Here is a 27,362-nt window from a genome sequence, read left to right on the forward strand (position 1 = left end):
GTTGACTCCACAAATACCCACAATGGCCAGGACTAAGCTGGGGCCCCAGTCAGAGCCAGGAGTTGGGCACCCAATCCAGGCTCTCATGTGAGTGGCAAGAACCCAAAAACTGGAGCCATCACCTGCTGCTTCCCAGGGTCTACGTTAGCAGGAGGCTAGGAGACAGAAGCCGGAACCTGCTGCTTCCCAGGGTCTACGTTAGCAGGAGGCTAGGAGACAGAAGCCGGAACCTGCTGCTTCCCAGGGTCTACGTTAGCAGGAGGCTAGGAGACAGAAGCCGGAGCTTGGAATTAAGCTCATGCACCAGTATGAATGCAGGTGTATTAACCTCTAGGCCACATGCCTGTCTCAGGTTATACTACAGCTTGTTTAGCCAGCACTCTATTGATGAGTATTTGGGTTTTTTCCTGTTTCCAATATTACAAACGATTTTTGAAGTTAACATGTGGGACTATTTCTTTATAATGAAGTCTGAAAAATTGATTTACTAGATCTTAAAGGCAGTCATAATTTCCATTTTTGTAGTTATTGTCAAACTTTCCCACACAATCATGCTTGCATTGCACACTTCCACCAACACTGGCATGTTCATAGTTCATAGTTTAGTTGCACAGCTAAGCCAGCCTAACACACAAGAAATAATGAGCCACATATGAGTTAGAAAAATAAAGCGTGAATTATACAAGAATGAGAGATAGGTGATTATTGTTATGTAAGGATTTAAAAACTTGAACTAGACCCTTGAGAGCAAGTTAGAGTTTTATGTTTGCTCATCAAATAGAAGGATGGTTCACATCCTTTCTGGGCCTATTCTACATGTAAATATCAAAATCACTAAGGCTGGGTGTATTGTGAAGACCTTCAGAGATTCAGGGGAGGAGTTTGGATTTATTTTGGTAGGAAATTGAGAGCCCATGCTGATTCCAAATATAGAGAAAACATGAGCAAGTCACGTTTCTGGTGTGGCAGCACTTTGTATTCCAAATTTCATTCATGAATATGCCGAGCCTTTGACATTTTGTTTGCAGAATTTCATATTGTATTTTTCATTTATGCATATTTTGCTTCTGCGGCTTTAATTCACTTCTGCGAATGAAGCACTTCACAGGGAAGAAGGGGAACAAAAACACAGGCTTCCGTTACCTGCACACTGCCATCCGCCCAGTCACAAAAGGCTTGCCTTCCTCAGCTCCCGCTTTCCTGTGGTTCCAGAACCTGTCTTGGCTTTCTGGAGTCTACAGAACCCAACCTAGAACCCAGAGCTCCTCAACAATTTGGTGACTTAATTCCTCCTGTGGCATAGCATTATGAGAGTACTTTAAAAAGTTCTTGGGAGGCCGGCGCCGCAGCTCACTAGGCTAATCTTCCGCCTGCGGTGCCGGCACCCCAGGTTCTAGTTCCTGTCAGGGCGCCGGATTCTGTCCCAATCGCTCCTCTTCCAGTCCAGCTCTCTGCTGTGGCCAGGGAGTGCAGTGGAGGATGGCCCAAACGCTTGGGCCCTGCACTTGCATGGGAGACCAGGAGAAGCACCTGGCTCCTGGCTTCGGATCAGCGCAGTGTGCAGGCCGCAGCGCGCCGGCCGCAGCGGCCATTGGAGGGTGAACCAACGGCAAAGGAAGACCTTTCTCTCTGTCTCTTTCTCTCACTGTCCACTCTGCCTGTCAAAAAAAAAAGTTCGTGGGAAATGCATATTATGGAAGCACTATGCATGAATTTCATTTTTTTTTTTGCACCAAAATAACCTTATCTTTTAATTGTACTTTTCTTTGTAAACTTTTTGGGCCCCTCGTATTCTTACCCTCCTATCCAGCATATGCAGGAAGCCTGCTTAATGTCAAAACAGAGTGCGACCTGGTGCTCGCTGCTGCATCTTTGTAAACGATTGTGTCCCCACCTGGGCAACATTGTGCCTTCCTTCTGCCAGTCCACCTTCCTTGTCTGTTCATCTCCAGCAAGCCTTCCTCAATTATTCCCCTAGAATCGCCTCTTCTCTATTCTTGGATAGCTACCTCAAGGCTTGAAAAATCAGTTTGCTCTGGAACCAATTATAATTGTCCTTCTGTCAGCCTGCCACTAAAACCTTTAGTTGTTGCACAGTTTGTGTCTGTTGAGCTTAAGAACTATGCAACCTAAATGTCCATCAGCTGCTGAATGGGTACAGACAACGTGGCACACACACACGATGCAATGCTACTCAGCAGTGAACAGGGTGAACAAGGGTCATTTACACATTGTGGATGGAACTAGATGCCATTATGTTATGTGAAATAAGCCAAGCAGAGCAAGACGGGTACCACATGATCTCACGCACATGTGAAGACCAAGAAAGTTGATCTCAGAGGCTGGTGATAGAAGGGGGTCGGGAGGGATGGAGAAAGGTTAATTAATAAGTATAATAAGCTGGGGCCGGTGCTGGGTTTGTCCATTGTCTGCAGCACCAGCATCCCAAATAGGTACCGGTTTGAGTCCTGGCTGCTCTGCTTCTAATCCAGCCCCCTGCTAGAGAGCCTGGGAAGGCAGCAGGGATGACCCATGTGCTTGGGCCCCACATCCACATGGGAGACCTGAATGAGCTCCTGGTTCCTGGCTTTGACCTGGTCCGACCCGATCCCGTCCCCTGCCCCCTCCCACCTTGTGGCCATTTGGGGAGTGAACCAACGGATGGAAGATTTCTCTCTTTCCCTCCCTCTGTAATTCTGACTTTCAGATAAATAAATAAATCTTATAAAAAGTAAGTATGAAGTTATAGTTAGATATGAGTTGGGAGTTCTGGTGTTCTGTTGCACAGGAGGAGGACTATAGATAATGGTAATGTTCTTCTTAAAGCTAGAAGAGATAGTGAATGTTTTCTTAGATGATTGAGAAGACAGACACGTTTGCCCTAATTTGGACGTTACAAAATGTATACACATATCAAAACATCACATAGCATCCCATAAATATGTACAATTTTTATGTCAGTTAAAAATTTCAAAGAAAGAATTATACTTTACCTACAGAGTGTATCTTGTATATTCTAGCAGCTCCCAGCAATGCTAAATCTAATATATTTTTCTTGCTTTTAGAACAACAAAAGAAACATACCGGAAACAAGTAAAACTCCTAAGTGAAAACCTGGAAAGAGAAAGTCAGAGATGGTAAAACAAAACAAAAAAGGTTCATCTCGGGTAGCTATACTATGTGTGGTGTTACTGAATAGTGCGGAGTGCTTGTTGGTTACTGGAATCCATGGAATGAGCGTGCTAATGAAGTTGTGTGTTTGTTTGACTGAGGTATTGAACAGAACAAAGTTTTCCTTCTGTTTCAATTGAGTGGGGTCACCAAAGAATGACATTGTCCATATCTGCACAAGGCCTGTTGTTCACCCAAGCTTCTGGGTGAACCACAGGGGAGGTGACCGGTGTGGGGACAGAGGAAAGTGGTTAACTTCTCTTGCCTCACATCCCTTTAAAGGGGAGTGATCATAGTACCCACCTTAAAAATTGTGAATGTAAATGAGATAAAATTCTACATGGGTACTTGGAAAATTCATGGAAAATTGAATTAAAAGATAAGTTTATTTTGGTGCAAAGAATTGTGAAATCCATGCATACAAGAGGTCATCAAAACATTCATGGAAAATTTGTATTGTGAAAAAACCATGCATGGATTTCAAAAATATTTTATACCAAAATAATCTTTTTAATTCCATTTTTTTACAAACTCTTTGAAGTCCTCTCATGCAAAATATTTAGGTTCATGGGTGGACCTACAATGGACTTGCTACACTTAGCTGTATTGTATTGTTGTTGTTATTGTTAATGTTATTATTGATGACTCCAATTTTCTTTCTTCTTCTTCCTTCCTTTTCCACTTTTCCCAAACTCCAAATATGTAATGTTTTTATATTTGTTAAGGAGGAAAATGTGAGAACTCAGAACACTGAAATCCTTTACTGAAATTTAGTTTATGGAACTTACTTGAACAATTTAGGTCATTCTGTTGCTGTCCCCACCTGGGCCTCGTCTTTGTCTACCTGCCCAGAGCCATGTCCATTCCTATCTTTTACCTCAAGCAAGGCGGGCCAGTGAATGTGTTTTGTCCACTGTCCTACTGGACAAACAGACATGACTTCTTACTCCTTGCAGTCAGTGTTTTGTCTTTTTTTGTTTTTCAGTTAATGTCCATAGTCTGCATCGCAAACAATTTTGTATCATCACAATTTGTTTTGCTCTGAATTCCTTTTGCTCTTGGGCGCTCTGCTATGTCAGTTTAACAGTCGTTCTCCTCGTCCTCATATCCAGTATCATAACACAGTGGAAAATAGCTTGTTTGAGAAAAAAGCATGCGCGCTGGAGAGTCAAAGCAAGGGCAGAGGTACAAGAACTTGCAGAAAAGCTTGAGCGAGCAGAACGCAGACGAGCTCAATTATTCCGAGAGGTAAGGGGACGCAAGGGACTTAGAATTATTGTAGTTCCCTGTGTTTCATATCAGTGATTCTCCTTCCATATTAAAAAACTTATTAAAAGGCATTTTCCCTTGCTGCTGACTTCTTGTGTAAATTGTTTCATTTCCTTGAGAACTGTATCCACTTGCGTGTTACTAGAGGAGTCCCGCAAGTGAGTAGCAGTTCTGTCCAGAATACGCTTGTGAAGCATGGAACCACACGTTGGTCTGAGGTCAGTGCTTAGGGGGACACGCTTGAAAAACAGGAGCCCAGCATCATCCATTCATCACCTGTGTTTACCCTCTGTCCTGCCCATTCCGGCCCCTCCCAGTCCTCAGGCCTTTTATAGGTGTGGTTTGGTGAACACCTAATTTCTAGAAGGGAAAAATAAAACCCCTCTCAGGGGTTACTGAGAAATCATATAATCTGAAGTCGCCGGCGCTGCAGCTCAGTAGGCTAATCCTCCGCCTTGTGGCACCGGCACACCAGGTTCTAGTCCCGGTTGGGGTGCCGGATTCTGTCCTGGTTGCCCCTCTTCCAGGCCAGCTCTCTGCTGTGGCCCGGGAAGGCAGTGGAGGATGGCCCAGGTGCTTGGGCCCTGCACCTCATGGGAGACCAGGAGAAGTACCTGGCTCCTGCCTTTGGAAGCACCTGGCTCCGGCCATGGCGGCCATTGGAGGGTGAACCAACGGCAAAGAAGACCTTTCTCTCTGTCTCTCTCTCTCACTGTCTGTCTACTCTACCTGTCAAAAACAAACAAACAAACATATAATCTGAAGTCAGAGACACATCTTGTGGAAAAGATGTAAATTCACCGGGCCATTTAAACTGCCTGGTTGACTGCTCAGTACGAGAGAAACGACAAACCTCATTTTTCTCCCACTAGACCACTCTTAGAGAAAAGGAGATCGAGGAATTTGTGGCACAGATCGACAAACTTACAGTAGAATTAAGAGAAGAAGAAGCAGAATTTATTACAAATGAAAAAATGCTAATAGAGGAGCTAACCAAATATGAGGTAAATTTTGTTTTATATATAACTACAATTTTGGATGACTATATGAGGGGGAGGGGAAATAACGTATCTTGCTCTTATCAGTTAAATGTAAAGTAAATCCATGAACAAGGCTTCCATTTCATTCTGAATCTATCTTTTTTTTCCCCTGAAAAAGTAGCACCACAAGATATATTTTTTTCAGGTAAAAAAAAAAAAGCACATGCTTCGATTATGTGGAGCTGTTGGCAACAGCCTTGGTGGCAGGTGGGACTGTGTGGGAAACCACTGGCAGGTGGCATGGGAACACTCATGGTTACTCTTCTTCTCCTCCCCTTCACTCTCTCTCTCTCTTTCTCTCCCCCCTCTCCCCAATAAACAATACATTTTAAAGAACTTACATTCTATTCTTAAATGTTGTAAAAATTCTCCAAAATTGTACTTCTCAATTCTTTGATTTTCTTTAAAGGAGATATTTGTTCAGAAAGCACAAATTAGTAGAGAAAAAGAAGATGAGCTAGTTGATCAGCTTCCACAACTTCAGATGGCAGAAGAAGAATACACAGAGAAGCACCGGAAGTTACAAGAGGTGTGCGCTATTCTTTCAGGTACGGGGCAGCCTCAAGTCCGGGCAAGGGTTTCCCTGTTCTCTTCCACCCCAGGCGAGCCGTCAGTCACAAGCGAGTGGTGAACAGAACCAGGACTCCAACTCAGGCCTGCTAGTAAGGAGTGCAGGCATCCCGACTGGCGTCTTACCTGCTGAGCCCCCTGCATGGCCCTGTTTGGGACCGTGTCACCGCGATGCTATGCTAGAAGTTAGACACTTCTGAGGGCAAGTGACTTCCAACGTTAGCTACCCAGCCACACCATCAGTCACCGCCTACACATGTAGAAGAGAGACTTGCTTCAATATCGCAAAACAGTCACCTCATTTACACCTTCTCGTGAAGTTCATACCCGATTTGCTTCAACACATAGAATAAATCAAGAAAAAGAAGGGGATCTGAGATTCAGAACACAGGAGCTTCAGCTTCAGAGGACTGCAGGAGGAGCTCCCAGGAGGTCAGCCCGAGCCTTCGGAAGGCACGGCTCAGGATGGGTGGGAGGAAGGGGAGAGGGATGGGACTCACGGGTTCACTGCTGTGTGTCGCCACGTGGCCAGTAAGATCCAGAAAGATTCTGGGATCCTGTTGCAGCTGTTAGTATGAATGAATGATACTTACAGAGAACCCTGAGCAAATTCTAAAAAGTAAGGCATGTTTTAACTCTAGGAGAAGCTGCAGAAGCCAGCTCACAGTCCACAGTACTTGTCTTGTCATAAACATAAGAAAAATAGACTTTTCAGCCTGGAGCCACGGTCTGCTTTGTCTGTGACCCCACGAAGAAGGCCCCGGTGCTGTTGAGCACGACTGTGCCTTACTCGAAGCCTGCAATGCCACGTTTGGGCACTAAGTCAAGATTGAGCTGGTGCCTCCCAGCCCCGCTGAGATCCCTACGGCAACCAAAGCCTGAAAAAAAATAGTCTGTCGTGCTCAGATTGGTAGCTTCAAACAGATGACAGTTAAAGGAGCTGTGCTGAATGGTTGGGTGCCACTGAGGCGTGGATGTGGGTTTATATTGCACAGATCACAGGCAAGTGTGGCATCACTGGCTATAATTAACGTCTGATTATATTTGATTTCTTATTTGAGCAATTTGGGACAATGTATAATAAAACTGTTACCTGAATAGAACATGTCAAAAATAAATTTTTCTCTATCAGATACTACACAAAAAGTCCCAATTCCTCTTGATATTAAGTTGGGTTCTTTTGCTTTGATAGATTAATACAGCTCCGAATGCATATCTAGTTAGCCTGGAATCAGAAAGGATATGTGTGATCACATCAGCCTGGTACCACGAATATATGAAGATAGCGTGTTTTTTTGTTTGTTTTGTTTTGTTTTGTTTTTTGACAGAGTGGATAGTGAGAGAGAGAGACAGAGAGAAAGGTCTTCCTTTTGCCGTTGGTTCACCCTCCAATGGCCGCCGCGGCTGGCACGCTACAGCCGGCACACCATGGGGTGCAGGGCCCAAGCACTTGGGCCATCCTCCACTGCACTCCCGGGCCACAGCAGAGAGCTGGCCTGGAAGAGGGGCAACCGGGAAAGAATCTGGTGCCCTGACCAGGACTAGAACCCGGTGTGCTGGCACCGCTGGGTGGAAGATTAGCCTATTGAGCTGTGGCGCCGGCCGAAGATAGCATTTTAATTTGAAGGCTTGAAATATGTAAGTTTTATTTCCAGTGATGCCAAGGGAAAGGATTTCAGAAAACCAGAACCTGATATAGTAAGAGAACTAGTAATACTGTGTGCCAAAGTGCTGTGGTTAAATCACATCCGTAGTTACGTAGAATGCAGGGTGGACTGTTTCTCTTTGCTAAGAACACAGTCAGACCCTTTTAATAAGTTTTGTCTGTAAATTTCGGGGAACATCAGGTCAAGTTGAATAGAGCCTCCCCAAGACAGAATGGCAGAGTGGAAGTCTGAGGATGCATCTTTAACAGCAGACAGAGTAGATGAGAGCTATGACCTACATTTCACATCTGATTTTGATATGTTATTAATCTGATTTTATGCCGTTTAGTACCTGTCTTTGCAAAAAGAAAATGGCCCATAGTTATTTAAACAGAGTTGTAACTCTGTCATCTTGATGTATTATGTCCTGCAATGGATAAAAGTGATTGAGTGAAAGAGAAGGAGAAGAGAAAGAGGAAGAAAGGAAGGAAGAGGAAGAAAGAAAAAAAAATCACCTTGAAGCAAGCAAGCAAGAGCTGTCCATGTCACCCTCCCCCAGTTCCAAGGAGTGCAGGGAGGAGAGAGGCCTCTGCCTGGGACAGGGAGAGTAATGGAAGCCCAGTGCCAGGTCCACTGGGAAAAATTTCCAGTCGGACTGAGCCCTGCTGCCCTTGTACACAGCCTTCACCCTTGCAGTGAATATTTGAAGCTTCCAGAACAGGGCTGCTTCTGCCACCCACCTCCCAAGTGCTGTCAAACAGTTCAAGCTTCACCTGCAAGGAGAGGCTGAGAGAGGGAGCCCAGAACGGGGCCTACCATGCCAAGACACGACACCTGTAAAGCCCAGAGGCCTCTGCTCACAGGCTGAGCCTCCGACTCTCCCAGCATCAGGCAGAGCCCTGTGGCACGAGTCACTGCCATCCTTGGACGGGCTCGGGAGATGCTCCTGTGACTTTCTGGGGCCCCGGAGTGACCTGCCTGGGGTCCATCTGGATGACCAGAGGGCTGCCTTTTTCACATTCCTCTGGCCTTGGGTAACAGCAAGGGGCCATGGGACTGTGTCCTGGGACTCAGTGCTGAGCTGGTGCAGCCCACGCTGGGCACAGTGCCCTTGGCAGGCTCTCTGTCCCGGTATCAGGCAGAGATCTGTGCCTGGTGGGACGGGCTCGTTTTAGCATGTGTCATCACCAGCCTTTTGCAGGCCTGGTGTGCACTCCCAAGATTGTATTCAGCCTGGTGCTTGTGAGACCCAAGTGTGCCTACCTGGGGCCTGCCTGAGTGGCTGAGTCCACCTCTGTCGCTCACCCTACAACTTTCAGCAGGCAACAAAGAATCACGAGACTTGGGGGCTCAGTGCCGGGCTGGAAAAACCCATCACAGCTCAGATCCTGTTGGTCTCTGTTTCCAGGCCAGTGCCTTCGCACAGAGCCTCCAGGTCTGCTTTGGTGCCCATCGGAGTTCTGTGATGCTGGGTGAGCAGTCTCTTACCCCATCCCGCATCACCATTGGCTGATAGGTCAGCATCATGCACTGAGCCCTCTTGCGTAGCAGATCAGAGCAGGGTGAACTTTGGTCTGACCTCCAATGCTGATGTTCAACAAGCTAAAGAGCTTTGCACATCAAAGAAAGCAATCAGCAGAGTAAAGAGATAACATACAAAATGGAAGAGAATATTGGAAAGCTATCCATCTGACAAGTGGCTAATATCCAGAATACTTAAGGAACGCAACTCAATTGCAAAATAAAAAATAACGCAATTAAAAAAACAGGCAGTGGATCTAAAGAGACATTTCTCAAAGGAAGACATGCAAATGGCCAGTGGGTACATGAAAACATGCCAAACTTCACTAATCATCAGAGAAATGCAAATCAAAACCACAGTGCGACATCACCTCACTCCAGTTAGTTTGGCTTTTATCAAAAAGTCAAATGATAACAAGTGTTGGCAAGAAGATGGAGAAGAGGGGACCCTTGCACACTGTTGATGGGACTATAAATTAGACAGCCATTGTGGAAAACAACATGGAACTTCCTAAAACAAAGTGAAGACAGAGCTAACCTGCAATCCAGCAATTCTGCCCCTGGGCAAGTATCCAAGGGAAATGGAATTCATTCTGTCAAAGAGCAATCTGCCTTCCCATGTTTCCTGCAGCTCTCTTCACAGTGTTTCCAAGAAACGGAAACAACGGAAGTGGCCATACGCTGATGAGTGGATAAAGAAAACGTGCATATAGACAACGGAATATTAGCCATACGGAAGGTTGAAATCTTGTCACTCACGACAACATGGACAAAACTGGAGTTTATGATCTTAGGGGAAATAAGCACATAAAGATGAGTATCCCACGCTCTCACTCACAGGTGGGGTCTGAACCAGGTCATCTCAAGTTAAAAGTAAATGGTGGCCGGCGCCGCGGCTCACTAGGCTAATCCTCCGCCTAGCGGCGCCAGCACACCGGGTTGTAGTCCCGGTCGGGGCGCCGGATTCTGTCCCGGTTGCCCCTCTTCCAGGCCAGTTCTCTGCTGTGGCCCGGGAGTGCAGTGGAGGATGGCCCAAGTGCTTGGGCCCTGCACCCCATGGGAGACCAGGAGAAGCACCTGGCTCCTGCCTTCGGATCAGCGCGGTGCGCCGGCCGCAGCGCGCCAGCCGTGGTGGCCATTGGATGGTGAACCAATGGCAAAAAGGAAGACCTTTCTCTCTGTCTCTCTCTCTCACTGTCTACTCTGCCTGTCAAAAAAAAGTAAATGGTGGTTATCACAGGCTGGGAGAAGTGAGGAGAGGTTGATCAGTGAGTACTAGGTTATAGAAAGGAGTAAGACGCTCTGGGGTTCTTACTGCACAGTAAGGTGACTATAGATAAGGTTAATGTACTGAATATTTCTATTTTTAAAATGTATATATATATTAAGGTTTATTTATTTACTTGAAAGTCAGAGTTACACAGACAGAGAAGGAGAGGCAGAGAGAGAGAGAGGTCTTCCATCGGCTGGTTCACTCTTCACTCCTCAGTTGGCCGCAACAGCTGGAGCTGCACCGATCTGAAGCCAGGAGCCAGGAGCTTCTTCCAGGTCTCCCACACAGGTGCAGGGGCCCAAGGACTTGGGCCATCTTCCACTGCTTTCCCAGGCCATAGCAGAGAGCTGGATTGGAAGTGGAGCAGCTGGGAATCGAACTGATGCCCATATGGGATGCCGGCACTGCAGGCAGCAGCTTTACCCGCTACACCACAGTGCTGGTCCCATATATATATATATATATATATATATATATATATATATTTAAAGATTTATTTTTATTCATTTGAAAGGCAGAGTTACAGAGAGAGAGGGAGAGATAGAGATAGAAAGGTTTTCTATCCGCTGGTTCACTCCCCAAATAGCCACAACAACTGGGGCTGAGCCAAGCTGAAGCCAGGAGCCAGGAGCCTCCTCCAGGTCTCCCATGTGGGTACAGAGGCCCAAGGACTTGGGACATCTGCTGCTTCCGAGGCCATTAGCAGGGAGCTGGATCAGAAGTAGAGCAGCAAGGACTCAAACTGGCACCCATATGGGATGCCAGTGCTGTTACAGCATTGGCCCCTGTATTCTTCTATTGAAAACCCATGGAAGATAGGATTTTGGATGCCTTCACTACAAAGAAATGTTAAATTCTTGAACAATATGTTTATGCTGGTTGGGTATTATATAGTGTATATATGTAATGCAACATGACATAGCATCCCATAAATGTGTGTAACTTTTATATGCCTATTAATTTTTAAAAGTAAAAATGAAAGAAAATTAAATTTAAAAAATTATGAACCATCTTTACTTAATGTATACTAAATTGATCATCTGTATATATAGAAAATTGAAAATGAATCTTGATATGAATGGAAGGGGAGAGAGAGCAGGAAAGGGGAGGGTTGTGGGTGGGAGGGAAGTCATCAGGGCGGGGGGGAAGCCAATGTAGTCCATAAGCTGTACTTTGGAAATCTATATTCATTAAATAAAAGTTAAAAAAATTATGAACCAAGATATACCCATGTAAGTATATTTTTTTAAAAAGTTGGGCAAAATATAGAAAAAGATGCTACAAGAAGTTAAAAAGTGGTTGATTCTGAGGAGTCAGATGCAGGCATGGATTCAGCATTGGAGGGTGGGGGGGGATGCTGTTGGCTGGCTTGTTATAAGCATGATAATAGCATTTGACTATTAAAACCAGGCATGCCTCTTACTTTAGTTATTTTAACCAGAAGACTTTATGAGCCGTTATGTTGTTCTGTGTCTTCTTTAAATAGCACACAAGGAGGAGGAGAATATGATGAACAATGGCATTTATCAGTTCATGAGGGACTTTTCCAGATACTTTAACGATGCGGTAAGAGACTCTGTGCTTATTCTTTGATTCAGTAGAACCAGTGTAATGTAGATTCAGTAGAACCAGTGTAACCAGACAGTAATGTTTACCCGGCACCACGAGGTTTTCACGTAACCTACATTTGTTAAACTTACCCTTCCAGTGTTTTAAACTTTTAGTCACATATAGATACACATATGTAACATCTATATGTGCATGTGTATCTATGTGTGTATAGGTGTATGCGTGCATGGAGACAGAGAAAGGTAAATTCTAGAACCGACTAATGTGTAATAGCTGGAAAATTACTGGGTGGACCTTAGTTTCCTTATTTACAAGTTAGATACTGGACCGTGCTTATTAAGGATGAGTGTGCAAAGGTCATGAAGGGGTGCAGATGAAATAGGAACCAGTAAAGAAATATTTGCTACCTTTTTAAAATTAACAAACAACAGTTAGCGATAAGCTATCTAAGTGGAGCTGATTAATTTAAAATGGAACCATCCTATTCTCTGCAATGCACAGAAATAGGAGAGAGAAAATTGTAAGCATAATATGCATTGAGTTCTATTTTCATAGGAAGATGAGGCTGCTGACTATTAGTCAATGAATAAAGATCATGTATCTTTTTTAAAGATAATATTTACTTATTTGAAAGGCAGAACAGCCAGAACTGGGCCAGACTGAATCTAGGAGCTTCAGCTGGGTCTCCAATGTGGGTGCAGGGGCCCAAGCACTTGGGCCACCTTCCACTGCTTTCCCAGGTGCATTGGCAGGGAGCTGCATTGGAAGTGGAGCAGCTGGGACTTGAACCGGCACCCATATGGAATGCCGGCATGGTAGGCCACTGCTTTAACCCACTAAGCTACAGCACCAGTCCCAAAGACCATGTGATTTGTGACCAAGAACTGAGTGGGAACTGACTAGAGAATTCTGGAAAATTCATAAAGTAATTTGCTTCTTCCTTCCAGGAATATTAAATCCTCCTTTGCTGCTCCTCCGCACGCGGAGGAGCCGCACAGGACCGGACGCTTGTTGTTCCCCTTTTACAAGTCTTTTCTATAGTGAAGTAAGAATAAGCAAACAGCGAACTTCCAAAGCAAGAATGAGTAGAGAGAAATGAGGAAGAACAAAGCAGCGAACTCTCCAACCAACCCCCAACACCGTGCCGTCTCTCTCCTCTTTTATAGTCCTCTTCCACCGACCCCAACTCTGCTACCCACACGCCGAGCACGCTGCTCTCCTCCAATCAGGAGCAGGATCAGCTCCTGCAGGTTAATGGTCGAACTGGAGGCAGCTGTGTAAAAGTTGTTTACCCCTCTCCCAGCGCCATATTGTGGGAGAGCAGATGCATAGAATAAGTCTTAATTCCAGTAACTTAGTCTAGTCTCAGTTGCTCCCCACACTCCTTTAAGGGCTCAATAAATTCTCCCTCCCTATTTTTGCCAGAGAGTTGTTTATATATAAAAATAAAATTTTTGTGAGACTGTCTCAGTGTCTGGGGTTCCTTAAGTGGGGTCCATGAGTCCCCTTCCTGCAGTTTATGAATACAGGTTCATGACTTGGCTTTGGGATTTTGAAGTTTTTCTAAGGGAAGATGATCATAGAGTCAGCCCCGTGCTTCAGGACCAAATTGAGAACACTGCTCTGAGTGTGATCTATATAGTCGAATGCCCAGGTGCCCCACTCTTGAAATCCTGTAAGGCAATGATGGGTTTTATGTTTGGGCAGGGGAAAGTGAAGCAAGAAGTAAAACACTTACGAGATCAAGAAAGCAAAAAAATTAAAGACCATTTTGAAATTCTCAAGAGCTTGGAAAATGAAATCTACGTAAATGATCAAAAAGTAGAGCTTTTGCTTCTGGAAAATAAAAGATTAAAAGAAGTAAGTTCAAGAGCATCTCGCGTTGCACAATGATTTTGTTTGACTGCCTGGATTGGTAATAGTTCTGACAGAAAAGATGAGAATAGCTATTAAAATCACTGGTCTGCAGCTCAGTGAACACCCCTGTGCAGTCGGCACACAGATCAGGAAAGAAAGCATCAACAATATCCAGCCTTCTCCACCCCTTGCAGGCACAAACTTCCCTCCCATCAGTGACTATTTTCTTTTTTAAAAGATTTATTTATTTATTTATTTGAAAGCCAGAGTTACAAAGAGAGAGGGAGAGGCAGAGAGAGAGAGAGAGACCTTCCATCTGCTGGTTCACTTCCCAAATGGCCCCAATGGTGGGGCTGGGCCAAGCCAAAGCCAGGAACCAGGAGCTTCTTCTGGATCTCCCACGTGGGTGCAGGGGCCCAAGCACTTGGGCCATGCTCTGCTGCTTCCCCAGGTGAATTAGCAGGGAGCTGGATTGGAAGTGGAGCAGCTGGGACTTGAACCAGTGCCATCAGCACTGCCCCCACTCCCATAGATGACTTCTGCCACCAGAATAGTTACTTGATTTTGAATACTACCAGTATGTATGAATGATACAGTATACACTCTGTTGCTTAACATCATATTTGTGAGCTTCATGCTTACTATAGGTTGTAGTTAGTTCAATAATCCTAGTTCTGGGTAGTATTCCACGGTACGCCCATACCACAATTTATTCATATACTCTGCTGTTGATGGTGTTTGGAGAATTTTGAACTTTGGCTTGTTAGAAATAGTGTCGCTATGAGCATTCTAGAGTAGGTTTTTGATGCACGTATCTACATGTTTCTCTTGAGTGTGCATCCCAAATGGAATTACAGGGCCATTGGGTCGCATGCCTTCCACTTCAGTGCATACTGCCAATAGCTCCTCCCACCAGCAACGCACAAGGGTGCCAATCAACACTTTCTCTTTAATTTTTAATAATTTATTTGAGAGACACACAGAATGAGAGATAGTGTTCCTATCAGCCGGTTCACCCCCCACCAAATGCCCACACCAACTGGGGCTGGTGCAAGCTGAAGCTGAGAGCTGGAGCTCAATCCATGTCTCCCATGGGTGGCGGGGACCCAACTTCTTAAGCCATCACCTGTTAACCACCTAGGGATCTGGAGCACAGGGTGGTCAAAAGAGAAAGTCACGACTTTTTTTTTTTTTTTTTTTTTTTTGACAGGCAGAGTTAGACAGTGAGAGAGAGACAGAGAGAAAGGTCTTCCTTTTTCCGTTGGTTCACCCCTCAATGGCTGCTGCGGCCGGCGTGCCGCAATGATCCGAAGCCAGGAGCCAGGTGCTTCTCCTGGTCCCCCATGCGGGTGCAGGGTCCAAGCACCTGGGCCATCCTCTACTGCATTCCCGGGCCACAGCTGAGAGCTGGACTGGAAGAGGGGCAACCGGGACAGAATCCGGTGCCCCGACTGGGACTAGAACCTGGGGTGCCGGTGCCGCAGGCGAAGGATTAGCCTAGTGAGCTGCGGCACCGGCTGAAATTCATGACTTTTAACACGTAGACTGCCCACTTCACCCACTTCAAGGGAGAGTTGCATGGGGAATTCCAGATCCCACGCTGCTTTATGCCATCTCCTGTGCATACATTTTTGCAAAAGTATTTCTGTTGCAGACCTCATGCGCTGAGGCAGAACAACTTTTGGTTTCCCTTTACATTCAAACTGCCCTGCTGCTTTGGTGCTCAATGGGAAGCAGTGACTTCCATCTCCCTCCCCAGAATACAAGGGCATTCACCCCTGTTAACTCTGCACACGGCGCAGAGGAGGAATAAATCCATGCTGGCTGAATGATTGTGTGGGTCATTAATCTACGGCAACTCAACGGCTGAAAGTAATCCCATGCCTTTACTTTCTAGTATATTGCGTATCTGAAGGGCAGCACAGAGAAATGGAGGAATGGACAGGAAGCCCTCAGGCATAACTTCAGTAGCCTCTCCTGGCAACTGATAGTTCAGCAGAGTAAGTAATGAGCCATGGGTACTCTTTACATATATTTTTATTTTGCTTAAATCAAATTCATTGGTTTGCATACAATAAAATGCACATACTTTAAGCTCCATGAGATTCAACAAATGTACACGCCACTTAAACCACTACAGTTACAGGAAAGATCTAGAACATTTTTGTCATTGCAGAATTCACGCCATGTCCCTTCACAGGCCATTTCCTCGTCACCCACCTCTAGTTCCTGAAAACCATTGATCTGCTGTCGACCCCTAATGATCAGATAAAAGAGGTAATGGAGTATGCACGCTCCTCAGCCCAGCTTCGTGCACTCAGCAGAACGTTTTTAGATCCATCCGTGCTGGTGCTTGTGTCGCCAGTTAGCAGTTCTTTTCCACAGCAGTGTTCTATGGTGTGCAAAGACCATCTTCATTTATCCATTCACCAGCTGAATGGCACTTGGGTTTTTCCATCTTGCAAAGTTGTTATAAGTGAAGCTATTGTGAATATTTGCTGACACACATTTTTGTGGATATGTTTTCATTTCTTTTGGGTAAATACCCAGGAGTGGAATCGCTGGATCATGTGGTTTGTGTATGATTACCTTTGTAAAGCACTACCAGACCGTTCACCAAAGTGGTTGTACAATGCAGTTTCTTATCCTACCAGCAGCTAGCAACGTAGAAAAGTTTCCCTTGTTCATATCCTCACCAGCACTTAAGATGTGTAAAACAATGAAGAGTGCTAACATTGTAACCATTTAAATAGGAGTGGAGTGGTAATTCATTGTGGTTTTTATTTGCATTCCTCTGATGTGTGATGTGGTCAAGTATATTTTCACTGGGTTTTTTTTGCTTTATTTGCTGGTTGTTCACCATCTCTTTGTGAAGCTCCTCGAATCAGTTGTCTATTGCAGGGTAACAAATACCACAAACACGGGGCTTCAGACCCATCATTTACTGTGCTCACAAGTTGACAGCTTGATCAGAGTTTGGTGGCGACAACTTGTGTCTGCTCCTACAGGGTCACCTGGGGTGACTGGGAGACTGGGGCTAATTCCACAGCTGGGAACTGGAATCATTGGAAGACCCACTCTCTCAAGTGCATGGAGGTGATGCTGGCTCTGAGCTGCATCTCGTGGGGGCTGTGGAAGGAACAGCTCCTCCCGGCCTCTCTCAGGAGCTGCTTGGCCTGCTGAGTTCCAAAAGCAAGCATCCCAAGAGAACAAAATGCAAGTTCATGGCATTTTATGGGCAAGCCTCAGACGTCAGAGTGCTGCTTCCCGAATGCTCTGATAGTCGAGGCAGCTGCCCAGGTACAAGGGGAGGGCGCGTAGACACGAGCACTCAGTGGGAGCGATGTCAGCAGCGAGCTAGGGAAAGAGCACACGTAATAGACTGTGGGGTGCTTCAAAGAGTGCCTGGAAAATGGGATTCAAAGGGAAGTTTGTTTTGGTGCAAAAATTCTTTGAAACCCACTTATATAAAGGGTTTTCAAGAAATGCATGGAAATGCAAGTTATAAAAAAAAACCATACATGGATTTCAAAAACTTTTTGCACCGAAATGAACTTTGAGTTTCATTTCCTACAAACTTTATGAAATACGGGCATGTATCCTAGCGTTCTTTGGAAAATGCAGTCTGTCAGAGCTCTCCAAATCCGGTGCTCCTTAGTTCACGCTGTGTTCTTACTGTTGAGTTACCGTCTTCACCGTTCTGAACATAGGCCCTTTTCAGACTGAGGCTTCATGTTCCATTTCCTTAGTGGTGGCCCAGAGAGGAAACAGTTTTCCCTTGGATGAGCTGTACTTTATTTTGGCTTTTAAGATCAGTACTTGGGGCTGGCGGGGTGGCGTAGTGGGTTAAGCTGCCACCTGCAGGCTGGCATCCCATGTGGGTGCCAGTTCGAGTCCTGGCTGGTCCACTTCCGATCTAGCTCCCTGCTAATGCACCTGGGAAAGCAGCAGAGGATGGCCCAAGTGCTTGGGTTTCTGCACCCACCTGGGAGACCCGGAGGAAGTTCCTGGCTGCTGGCTCCTGGCTTGTGACCATCTGTGAGTGAGGCAGCAGATGGAAGACCTCTCTCTGTCTCTGCCTCTCCCTCTTTCTCTGTAACTCTGCCTCTGAAATAAATAAATAAATAAATAAATAAATAAATCTTTTAAAATGAAAAAGGAATGCAGGAGCTCTCAAGTTAAAATATGATATGCTCGAGGGGTATGACTGCCGAAACATGACAGCAGATATCACAGCAGTTTGTTCTGCTGCAGAATCACTGGGATTCTCAGACCGAAAAAAAGTTTTTAGAAAAAAAGATCAACACTTTCTGTGTCCTGCCTAAAAATTTTTTGCCTGTTCCAAGGCCTTGAAGTGCTCCCCTATAACTTCTTTACTTTTAGCTTTTATGAGTAGCTCTCCGGTTCATTTTGTATGAACTTTTTCATATGGTGTGAGGTAAGGGCTGAAGGTCATTGTTTTGTCTTACACATATTCAGTTGTTACAAGGAGCATTTAAAAGAAAAACAAAACTTATTTATCTGAAAGGCAACAGAGACAGAGACAGAGAAGGAGAGAGAAAGAGAGATCCTCCATCTGCTGGTTAACCCCCAAAGTGGCCGCAATGGCCGGGGCTGGTCCAGGCCAAAGCCAGGAGACAGAAGCTTCTTCCAGGTCTCCCACATGGGTGCAGGGGCCCAAGCACTTGGACCATCTTCCACTGCTTTCCCAGACCATTAACAGGGAGCTGGATTGGAAGTGGAGCAGCCAGGACTCAAAGTAGAGTCCATCAGGGATGTCGGCACTGCAGGTGATGGCTTAACCCGCTATGCCACAGCACCAGACGCCCCCCTCCCCCAGTGGCATTTTTTTTTCTTTTTCTTTTTCCTTTTTTTTTTTTTTTTTTTTTTTTGACAGGCAGAGTGGACAGTGAAAGAGAGAGAGAAAAAGGTCTTCCTTTTCCATTGGTTCACCCTCCAATGGCCGCTGCAGCCGGTGCACCGCGCTGATCCGAAGCCAGGAGCCAGGTGCTTCTCCTGGTCTCCCACAGGGTGCAGGGCCCAAGCACTTGGGCCATGCTCCACTGCACTCCCTGGCCATAGCAGAGAGCTGGACTGCAAGAGGAGCAACCAAGACAGAATCTGGCGACTGGGACTAGAACCTGGGGTGCCGGTGCCGCAGGCGGAGGATTAGCCTATTGAGCTGCGGCGCCGGCCCCTAACGGCATTTTTGACAGGGTTATCATTTTCACCACTACCCCTGTGACATTCTGAAAAATCATGTTTTTTTTTTTTTTTTTTTTTTTTTTACAGGCAGAGTGGACAGTGAGAGAGAGAGAGACAGAGAGAAAGGTCTTCCTTTGCCATTGGTTCACCCTCCAATGGCCGCCGCGGCCAGCGCGCTGCGGCCGGCGTACCGTGCTGATCTGAAGGCAGGAGCCAGGCACTTATCCTGGTCTCCCATGGGGTGCAGGGCCCAAGCACTTGGGCCATCCTCCACTGCACTCCCTGGCCACAGCAGAGAGCTGGCCTGGAAGAGGGGCAACCGGGACAGAATCCGGCGCCCCGACCAGGACTAGAACCCAGTGTGCCGGCGCCGCAAGGCGGAGGATTAGCCTAGTGAGCCACAGCGCCGGCCAAATTATGTTTTGAGTCTGTTATTTTATTGTAAATGTTTTAATTTAATACCAGTATGACACAGTCCTGATTGTAGGTTCATATGCAGTTGGGAAATCAGGTAATTTAAATTTGACATCTTGTGCATATTTTAAAAATCATTTCAGATATTCCGAGTACTTTGATTTACATATAAATTTTAGAGTCAGCTTCTACACACACACACATACACACACACAAGCCTGCTCAGATGTTAACGGGTTTGTGTTGAATCTGTAAATCAATTTTGGGAGAATTGCCATCTTAACAAATTTAAGTCTTCCATTTCAAAACATATCGTATGAACGGTCTTCAAAAAGTTCATAAAAATATGTTAAGGAAAGCTATGCATGACTTTCAGTTTTTTACAACAAAATAAACATCATTGAATAGCATTTTCCTTCAAGTTTTCAAGGTGCCCTCATTATCACCAGTTATAGAGGTCCTTTAAAATTTCTCTCAGCAAGATTTTGCAGCCTTAATGTAGTATCAGGTGTCCCAGGACCAGCCTCGGGTGTGGTGATGAGCTGGGAGGCACAGAGGATGCAGAGGTTGTACTCACGGGTGTTTTGGTTATGGTGAAATCAACAAAGGGAAACCCACGGAGGCTCATGGGAGCAAGCTTTTAGGCTTCCTGTCCCAGTGGAGTCACCCAGAGGCACTTGATTTCGCTGCAATAGGCTGTCACCACACACGCACAGGACTGCCAGTGGGGAGGTCCCACCCCCAGGCTGGGTGTCCAGGTGCATTCTGGGGGTCACGTCTAAGGCGTGCAGTGCTCGGTTGCCTGGCCTCTGCTGCCCGCTAAGACCCTTGATGCAGTCCCCCCGTATGCTGTCAGTGTGACCGATTGCATCCCGAATATCCATAAAACCCATGTGCACAAATCTGTTACTGAGTTCCATTTGCTAATCTCTGTGCAGATGTTTGTGACTGGGTACAAGACTCCATTGTCCACCCTGTGGCCTGGAGAGGGCCCCCCAGCGGCCGATAACTGGAGACAGTGGGGTTCACCTCCTGGTCCCCTTCTTTCAGGTGTGGCGGTCCTGTGTTGCTCTCTCCCCAACATCTGAAAACATGTTTCACATCTTTCGCGCCCTTGTCTGTGTGTTTGCAGAGGGAGCACGAGTCTGATCTAGTTGTTCTTTTATATTGGGAGCAGAAACTTTTAGATTAAAGTGATTTTTGAAAGATAAAAACCAATAACAACAGTTTATATAAATGTCCAGGGTATTTGAGTAACCACCGTATTTCTTTAATCTTCATTTTAGCATATTATGTGGATCTGTGGACTGACTTTCAGACCATGGTTAAGGTGAGTATTTTTGTGTGCTGCCTCCATAAATACCATATTTTCTTCATTTACCTGATGTGTGTGGGGGTTGTGTGTGTGTGTGTGTGCACATGCACACTTTGTGCCAGAGTGGGAGTTCAGGATCGCAGGGGAACCACAGAGCTGTGTGACCATCGCACCCCAAAATGCGTGCCTTGCTCCAAAGACCCCTGTGAAATTTTAATCCTTGGAGAACCTGTCTTCCTGTTCTGCCACTCACAGAGGGAAAGGCTTTTTTTTTTCTTTCTTCCTCCTTTTTTTTTTTTCTTTTGGGCCAGCTCGAATGGAATCACATTTTGTTTCAGGACAAAGTTGTGGGTTCTGAACTCCCCCATCATGTCTATAAGAGAGATTTCTTTGAGATGAAGCTATTGAGGCTCAGAGAGCTTAAGTAACTTTCCCAACACTAAATATGCAGTGAACTTGTGGGAATTTATTTAAATTTTTAATTAGTTTTTAACAGATTGGATGTGCTTTGTAGATACAATTTTTTTTTTTTTTTTTTTACACAGGCAGAGTGGACAGTGAGAGAGAGAGACAGAGAGAAAGGTCTTCCTTTTGCCGTTGGTTCACCCTCCAATGGCCGTCACGGCCGCGCTGATCCGATGGCAGGAGCCAGGTGCTTCTCTTGGTCTCCCATGGGGTGCAGGGCCCAAGCACTTGGGCCATCCTCCACTGCAGTCCCTGGCCACAGCAGAGAGCTGGCCTGGAAGAGGGGCAACTGGGACAGAATCCGGTGCCCCAACCGGGACTAGAACCGGGTGTGCCGGCGCCGCAAGGCGGAGGATTAGCCTAGTGAGCCGCGGCGCCGGCAGGTAGATACAATTCTAAGAACACACTGATATTCCCTTCTTCCCTCCCTCCCTCTCTCCCTCTCTTCACCTCCCTTCCCCCCCCCCTTCCTTTTCCCTTTCTTTTTTTAGCTTTTGAGGTAGCAGAATTTAAATTTACATTGCAGTAAAAAGGCTTAGTACTTAACCAGATAAGAAGTTTAACAAGTAAAAATCAAAAAGAGCCTAGTTTACTGGGAATGTAGACAAGGGCTGTAAACAATAATTGAGTGGAACAACATCCATTTCATTGCGCTTATGGGAACTTAAAGCTCAGAGCCTACCTGACTCCCAAGTTCTTTCTCTTACGCCGAGTCTCCTTTGCAGTTTTCTGCTCCTCTGAGGGTCAGCTGGCTCTTTATGCCACCACTCCCCACTGCCTTATGCAGCTAAAGCTGTGAGGCCAGTGAGCATTGCATTAAATCTTTTCATTCCATAATCTGTTTCTATGAGATCGCTTACAGAACTTTGTGAATTAGCAACTTTACACACATCCTCATTGGTATGCCTGATCCTATTTGTATATCTAATGTTTTGGGGGCATGATCCGCTCAGAATCTGTTTCTATTTTGTTGCAATCTGTATTCGTGCACCCAAATATACCATCTCTTTAAGGACTTGGTGTGCACCGGCGAAAAGACCTTGCAAGAAATAAAAAATCTAATAGATAAGCTGTACGAAAGGGATGAAAAAATCGAAAGTATCAGTACTTGGCTCCAAGGGAATCTGGAAGAGCTGCGTTCTCTCATGAAGCAGGAATCATCAGTGGACCTGCGTCGTAAGTTTATCACTCAGCTTCTCACCACCGCAATGAACTACCAGAGGAAACTATAAGGAGACACGGGCTTATTGAGCTTACAGTTTTGGAATTTCAAGTCCAAGATCGGGCAGCCCTGTAGGTCTGGTGTCTGATGAGGGTGGTGCCAGCAGTGAGTGTGTGTGGAGCAACAGTCACATGGTGAGGCTATGCTTTTTTTTTTTTAATTTATTTATTTATTTGAAGGTTAGAGTTACACAGAGAAAGAGAGGTAGAGACAGAGAGAGAGGTCTTCCATCCGCTGGTTCACTCCCCAATTGGCCGCAGCGGCCAGAGCTGCGCCGATCCAAAGCCAGGAGCCAGGAGCCAGGAGCTTCTTCCGGGTCTCCCGCATGGGTGCAGGGGCCCAAGGACTTGGGCCATCTTCTACTGCTTTCCCAGGCCATAGCAGAGAGCTAGAGCATAAGTGGAGCAGCCGGGACACAAACCAGCGCCGACATGGGATGCCGGCACAACTTCACCCTTACTTCTTGAGCTGAATTTGGCAGGAAAACAGCAACTGTTTTCTTCCCTGAAAACCCAGCGATGCCTTCTGTGCCTCGTGAGCAAGCAGCCCAGCCTCTCCGGAGGCATGCTCCCCTCCGCCCTGTCCCTGGCCCACGTCCTGGTAGGCGCAGCACAGGTGAGGGCTGCAGCAGGAGATGGAGGGGACTCCTCGTGCAGTGTGAGACGGGGGAAGGGGACAGGGAGTGGGGAGGAGGAGGCAGAGCAGAGGCTGGGGGAGAGAGGGAGGGAGGAGACGGACGTGGGCTCGTTCGGCAGTGGTACAGGTCCATCTGAGGTGTTTGGGTTTCATTTTAAGGAGCATGATATTAGACGGCTACTTTAAAGGCAGGCGAGAAAGTAAAGTGTGATAAACATGTAGAAAGTGAAATGTGATCAAAGGCAGGCAAAATGAGGGGAAATGACAGGATTAAAAAGATTCCATTCTCTGGTAAAGCTGTGCCGGGGTATCGCTCCGCAGAAGGAGTGGTGCTTCAGTGACCAGTGACGATCGATCGCTGGCAGTAAACTCTCATCAGCTGAAGGCGTTTCCAGAGGCCCAGGTGAGACTTCTGGTGTGCACGGGCCTCGCTTCTCTTTGCATTTTCTTTGCTAGGCCCAGCCATCCCCTTTAACTGTCAGTCAAGCGGAGTTGTAGGAGCTGAATTATCTCTGAGTGTCGCCTGCCCTGGTTTCACACAAGTGAGTCTTCTGTTCTTACTGGAAGCCTGATGGGGCTGTGTTACAGCAAGTTTGTTTATTTATTTATTTATTTGACAGGCAGAGTGGACAGTGAGAGAGAGAGACAGAGAGAAAGGTCTTCCTTTTGCCGTTGGTTCACCCTCCAATGGCCGCCACGGCCGGCGTACCGTGCTGATCTGATGGCAGGAGCCAGGTACTTTTCCTGGTCTCCCATGGGGTGCAGGGCCCAAGCACCTGGGCCATCCTCCACTGCACTCCCTGGTCACAGCAGAGAGCTGGCCTGGAAGAGGGGCAACTGGGAAAGAATCCGGCGCCCCGACCGGGACTAGAACCGGGTGTGCCGGCACTGCTAGGCAGAGGATTAGCCAATTGAGCCGTGGCGCCGGCAACAACAAGTTTAAGTAGACTGCATTCAAAGCAAGTCTCACTGAGGAACTGACAGCACATCCTCTATTTTCATCCGGTTTGAGGATCGTCGTGATTAGTCACCTGCGGAAAGGAGGCAATAGCAAACGCAGACCACTCGGATGAGTGAGAGCCATTCACGCAGAGTTAGCTGTAGCAGTGCAGTTAGCCCCGACTCATCCATTTAGGCTGTTGTAAGAACCCTCTGTAAACTGAGTGGCTTGTAAATAATGGAAATTTGTTCCTCACAGTTCTGTAGGCTGGGAAGTCAAGAGCGAGGCTGTGGCAGCTTCAGGGTCTGTTAAGAATCCCCTGCCTGGGGCGGGGGCTCTGGTGTAGCAGGGGTGTGGCCTGGGATGTGGACATCCCTTGGGGTGCTGGTTCAGTCCCAGCTGCTCCACTTCTGGTCCAGCTCCCTCCTGGTGCACCTGGAAAAGCAGTAGAGGATGGCCCAGGTGCTTGGGCCCCTGCCACCCACATGGGAGACCCAGAGGAAGCTCCTGGCTGCCGGCTTCAGCCTGGCCCAGCCCTGGCCATTGTGGCCACTTGAGGAGTGAACCAGCAGATGGAAGACCTCTCCCCATTTCTCCCTCTCTCTCTCTGCAACTCTGCCTTTCAAATAATGAATGAGCCTTTTAAAAAATGCAGGGACATCACCCACCCAAAAAAAAAGACTCCCCTTCCTGGTTCGTGGATGGCACCTTCCCGCCATGTCCACAAAGCCCCTTCCAAGGCCTGCCTCATAACCCCGCCCCACTGGGAACCAGGTTACAACACATGAACTGGGGGGCAGGGGAGCATTCAGACCACAGCAGCCACCATCACTGCTTTTAAGCAGAGACTCCAGAGCAGACAGGGGGCGTGGGAAGCCCGGTGAGGTCTGGTTGGAAGGTGTTGGGCGGGGAAGCCGACAGCAGGCTCCTAGAAGGCACACGTGTTTTGGGCTGGATTAGAGCATATTTGGCTTTCTCAGGTCAGTCCTCCAATATTATTGTTGCATAGGCACTAATGAGATAAGGAAGCTGCCAGCTGTTGACCGAGTCCTGCCTGTCCTTGGCCAGTGGCTGCGGCGGCTGTGGTGAGGGTCAGAGTCATTGTCCCATAGGAGCTGGCTGCCCTTGATTTGTTTATTTGGTCTTTCAGCAGGGAATGAATGTTTACTTCCATTTTCAATTTAAAACGTCATACTCAGAATCATGTTGCTTTGAATGGAAGCACACCCAAACAGAAATAAGTAGTAGAGCAATCTGGTGAATGTGCCTTTCATTTTTATTCCATCCAGTCGGCTCAGCCATTTAATTAAAACTGAAATTCGTTTGACGGGCAACTGGTATAATGTAGGACTCATAATTAAAGTGCACATGTTCCGGAGAGCTCCGTTGTCTGAGTGTTACAAGTACAAAAAGCATAAACAGTCAGCCGCAGGCACACACACGCCCCTGTACATCTGAACGTCCGCCCTCAAGCATCGTCACATCCCAACATTCTGTGGCATTTACGTAAGATATTTTCCTCCCAAGAAACAGAACGTGACATTAGAATCCAAGGCCCTTACAGGAGGGGCGACGCTACACGTGAATTTCCACTATTGTTCTGTTCCGAACCGAGCTTATCTTCTCATTCTCTTTTCCCATAAAACCTTTGAGGCACCTCTGTAGGTTTCTGTCCAATTCCATCTCCCCGCCTTCCTCTTCGCATCACCCGGAGGAGAAGCAGGGGGCGGGGCCCAGCCGGAAGAGGCCTGCGCCCGCCCTCCTGCCTCCGCCCCGCTCAGCGCCCGGGAGCTCTTTCCCGCTTTGTTCCCGTCTTGTGATTTCCTTTGCTTGCCAACTTGGCTCTGTATTGGAAAGGAAATTGGTTCTCTCCACCCCCCACCACCCCCTCCCCGCCGTGCAGGCCCACTGAAGGCGCCCCCTCCCCTCTGCAGCACACCTGGCGAGTGCCCTCCTCCATTATTCCCCGCAGGACTCCTATTTCCATTCGCCTGTGGTTTCCCTAAGGCTCCCTGACAGCTGGGGTCATTTTGTTTGTGCCCTGTTTATCTCTTGGGTGTAGCACCGGGCCTCACACAGAAGCGCCTACTCAGTGTTCTACAGTAGGGACTCACTCAATGCTGATAAAGGGAGAGAACAAATACCTCCTCTTTAGAGTCTCCCACCCGGGCAGTGTGGCAGCGTGAACTTCACTTTAAGTGGCCGGACCTGGAATCCAGCCCCGACTGTCAGTTCTGGCAGATGGTCCCGGAGTGGTCACGTGGGAGCGCTGTCCCCCATCTCAAACTGCAGCTGAAGGCAGGGGATGTCAAGGGTTAATGATGTGGACTCTGGATCCCTGATTCTAGTTCTAGAGCAACTAAGGCTCTCCAAAGTGGAGTAAGGTGATTGACTCACACAGCAGATTCAAGTATTAGAAATTCTGTCCTACTCAACTTTATTTAAAGATTGATTTACTCAAACAGCAGAGTGACAGAGAGAGGGAGAGACAGAAAGAGAGGGTCCGTCCGCTGGTTCACTCCCCAAATGGCTGCAGTGGCTGGGGCTGGAGCAGGTCGAAGCCAGGAGCCTGGAACTCCATCTGGGTCTCCCACGTGGGTGGCAAGGGCCCAGCGCTTGGTCGTCTTCCTCAGGCACATGGAAGGGAGCTGGGTCAGAAGTGGAGCAGCCGGGACTCACACTGGTGCTCCAGGCTGGGCTGCCCGCGTCACAGATGGCGGCTTAACCTGCTGCTCCACAATGCTGGCCCCTCTTTCATTCAGCTTCTCTCAGTCTTTTATTTATTTATTTATTTTATTTGAAAGATAGAGTTAGACAATGAGAGAGAGAAAGAAAGGTCTTCCTTCCGTTGGTTCACCCCCCAAATGGCCGATATGGCCGGAGCTAGCACTGATCCGAAGCCAGGAGCCAGGTGCTTCTCCCGGTCTCCCATGCGGGTGCAGGGCCCAAGCACTTGGGCCATCCTTCACTGCCTTCCTGGGCCACAGCAGAGGGCTGGACTGGAAGAGGAGCAACCGGGACTAGAACCCGGTGCCCATATGGGATGCCAGTGCCGCAGGTGGAGGATTAGCCAAGTGAGCCACAGTGCTGGCCTCTATTTTTTTTTTTTTTTTTTTTGACAGGCAGAGTGGACAGTGAGAGAGAGAGAGAGAGAGGAAAGGTCTTCCTTTGCCGTTGGTTCACCCGCCAATGGCCGCTGCAGCCGGTGCACTGCGGCCGGCGCACCGCGCTGATCTGAAGCCAGGAGCC

General features: G+C 47.1%; 1 protein-coding gene across 3 annotated transcripts in view; it reads left to right on the forward strand.

The window, feature by feature from the left end:
• The window catches only part of CCDC175 (coiled-coil domain containing 175), a 74,504-nt gene that overhangs the window by 40,110 nt on the left and 7,032 nt on the right, over positions 1–27,362 (forward strand). For all 3 annotated transcript variants that reach the window (XR_011384854.1, XM_002719516.5, XM_070065092.1), the window contains exons 11-19: positions 3,066–3,137; positions 4,284–4,419; positions 5,313–5,444; positions 5,890–6,028; positions 11,977–12,056; positions 13,767–13,919; positions 15,814–15,916; positions 20,822–20,865; positions 22,329–22,491. Coding sequence is in view for 2 of the 3 variants with exons in the window: in XM_002719516.5 (XP_002719562.3) it covers positions 3,066–3,137; positions 4,284–4,419; positions 5,313–5,444; positions 5,890–6,028; positions 11,977–12,056; positions 13,767–13,919; positions 15,814–15,916; positions 20,822–20,865; positions 22,329–22,491 (1,022 nt within the window). In the remaining variant the exon portion in view is untranslated. The remainder of the gene's footprint in view (positions 1–3,065; positions 3,138–4,283; positions 4,420–5,312; positions 5,445–5,889; positions 6,029–11,976; positions 12,057–13,766; positions 13,920–15,813; positions 15,917–20,821; positions 20,866–22,328; positions 22,492–27,362) is intronic.

The sequence above is a fragment of the Oryctolagus cuniculus genome, chromosome 20 (assembly GCF_964237555.1).
Source record: "Oryctolagus cuniculus chromosome 20, mOryCun1.1, whole genome shotgun sequence".
NCBI classification, from domain to species: Eukaryota; Metazoa; Chordata; class Mammalia; order Lagomorpha; family Leporidae; genus Oryctolagus; species Oryctolagus cuniculus.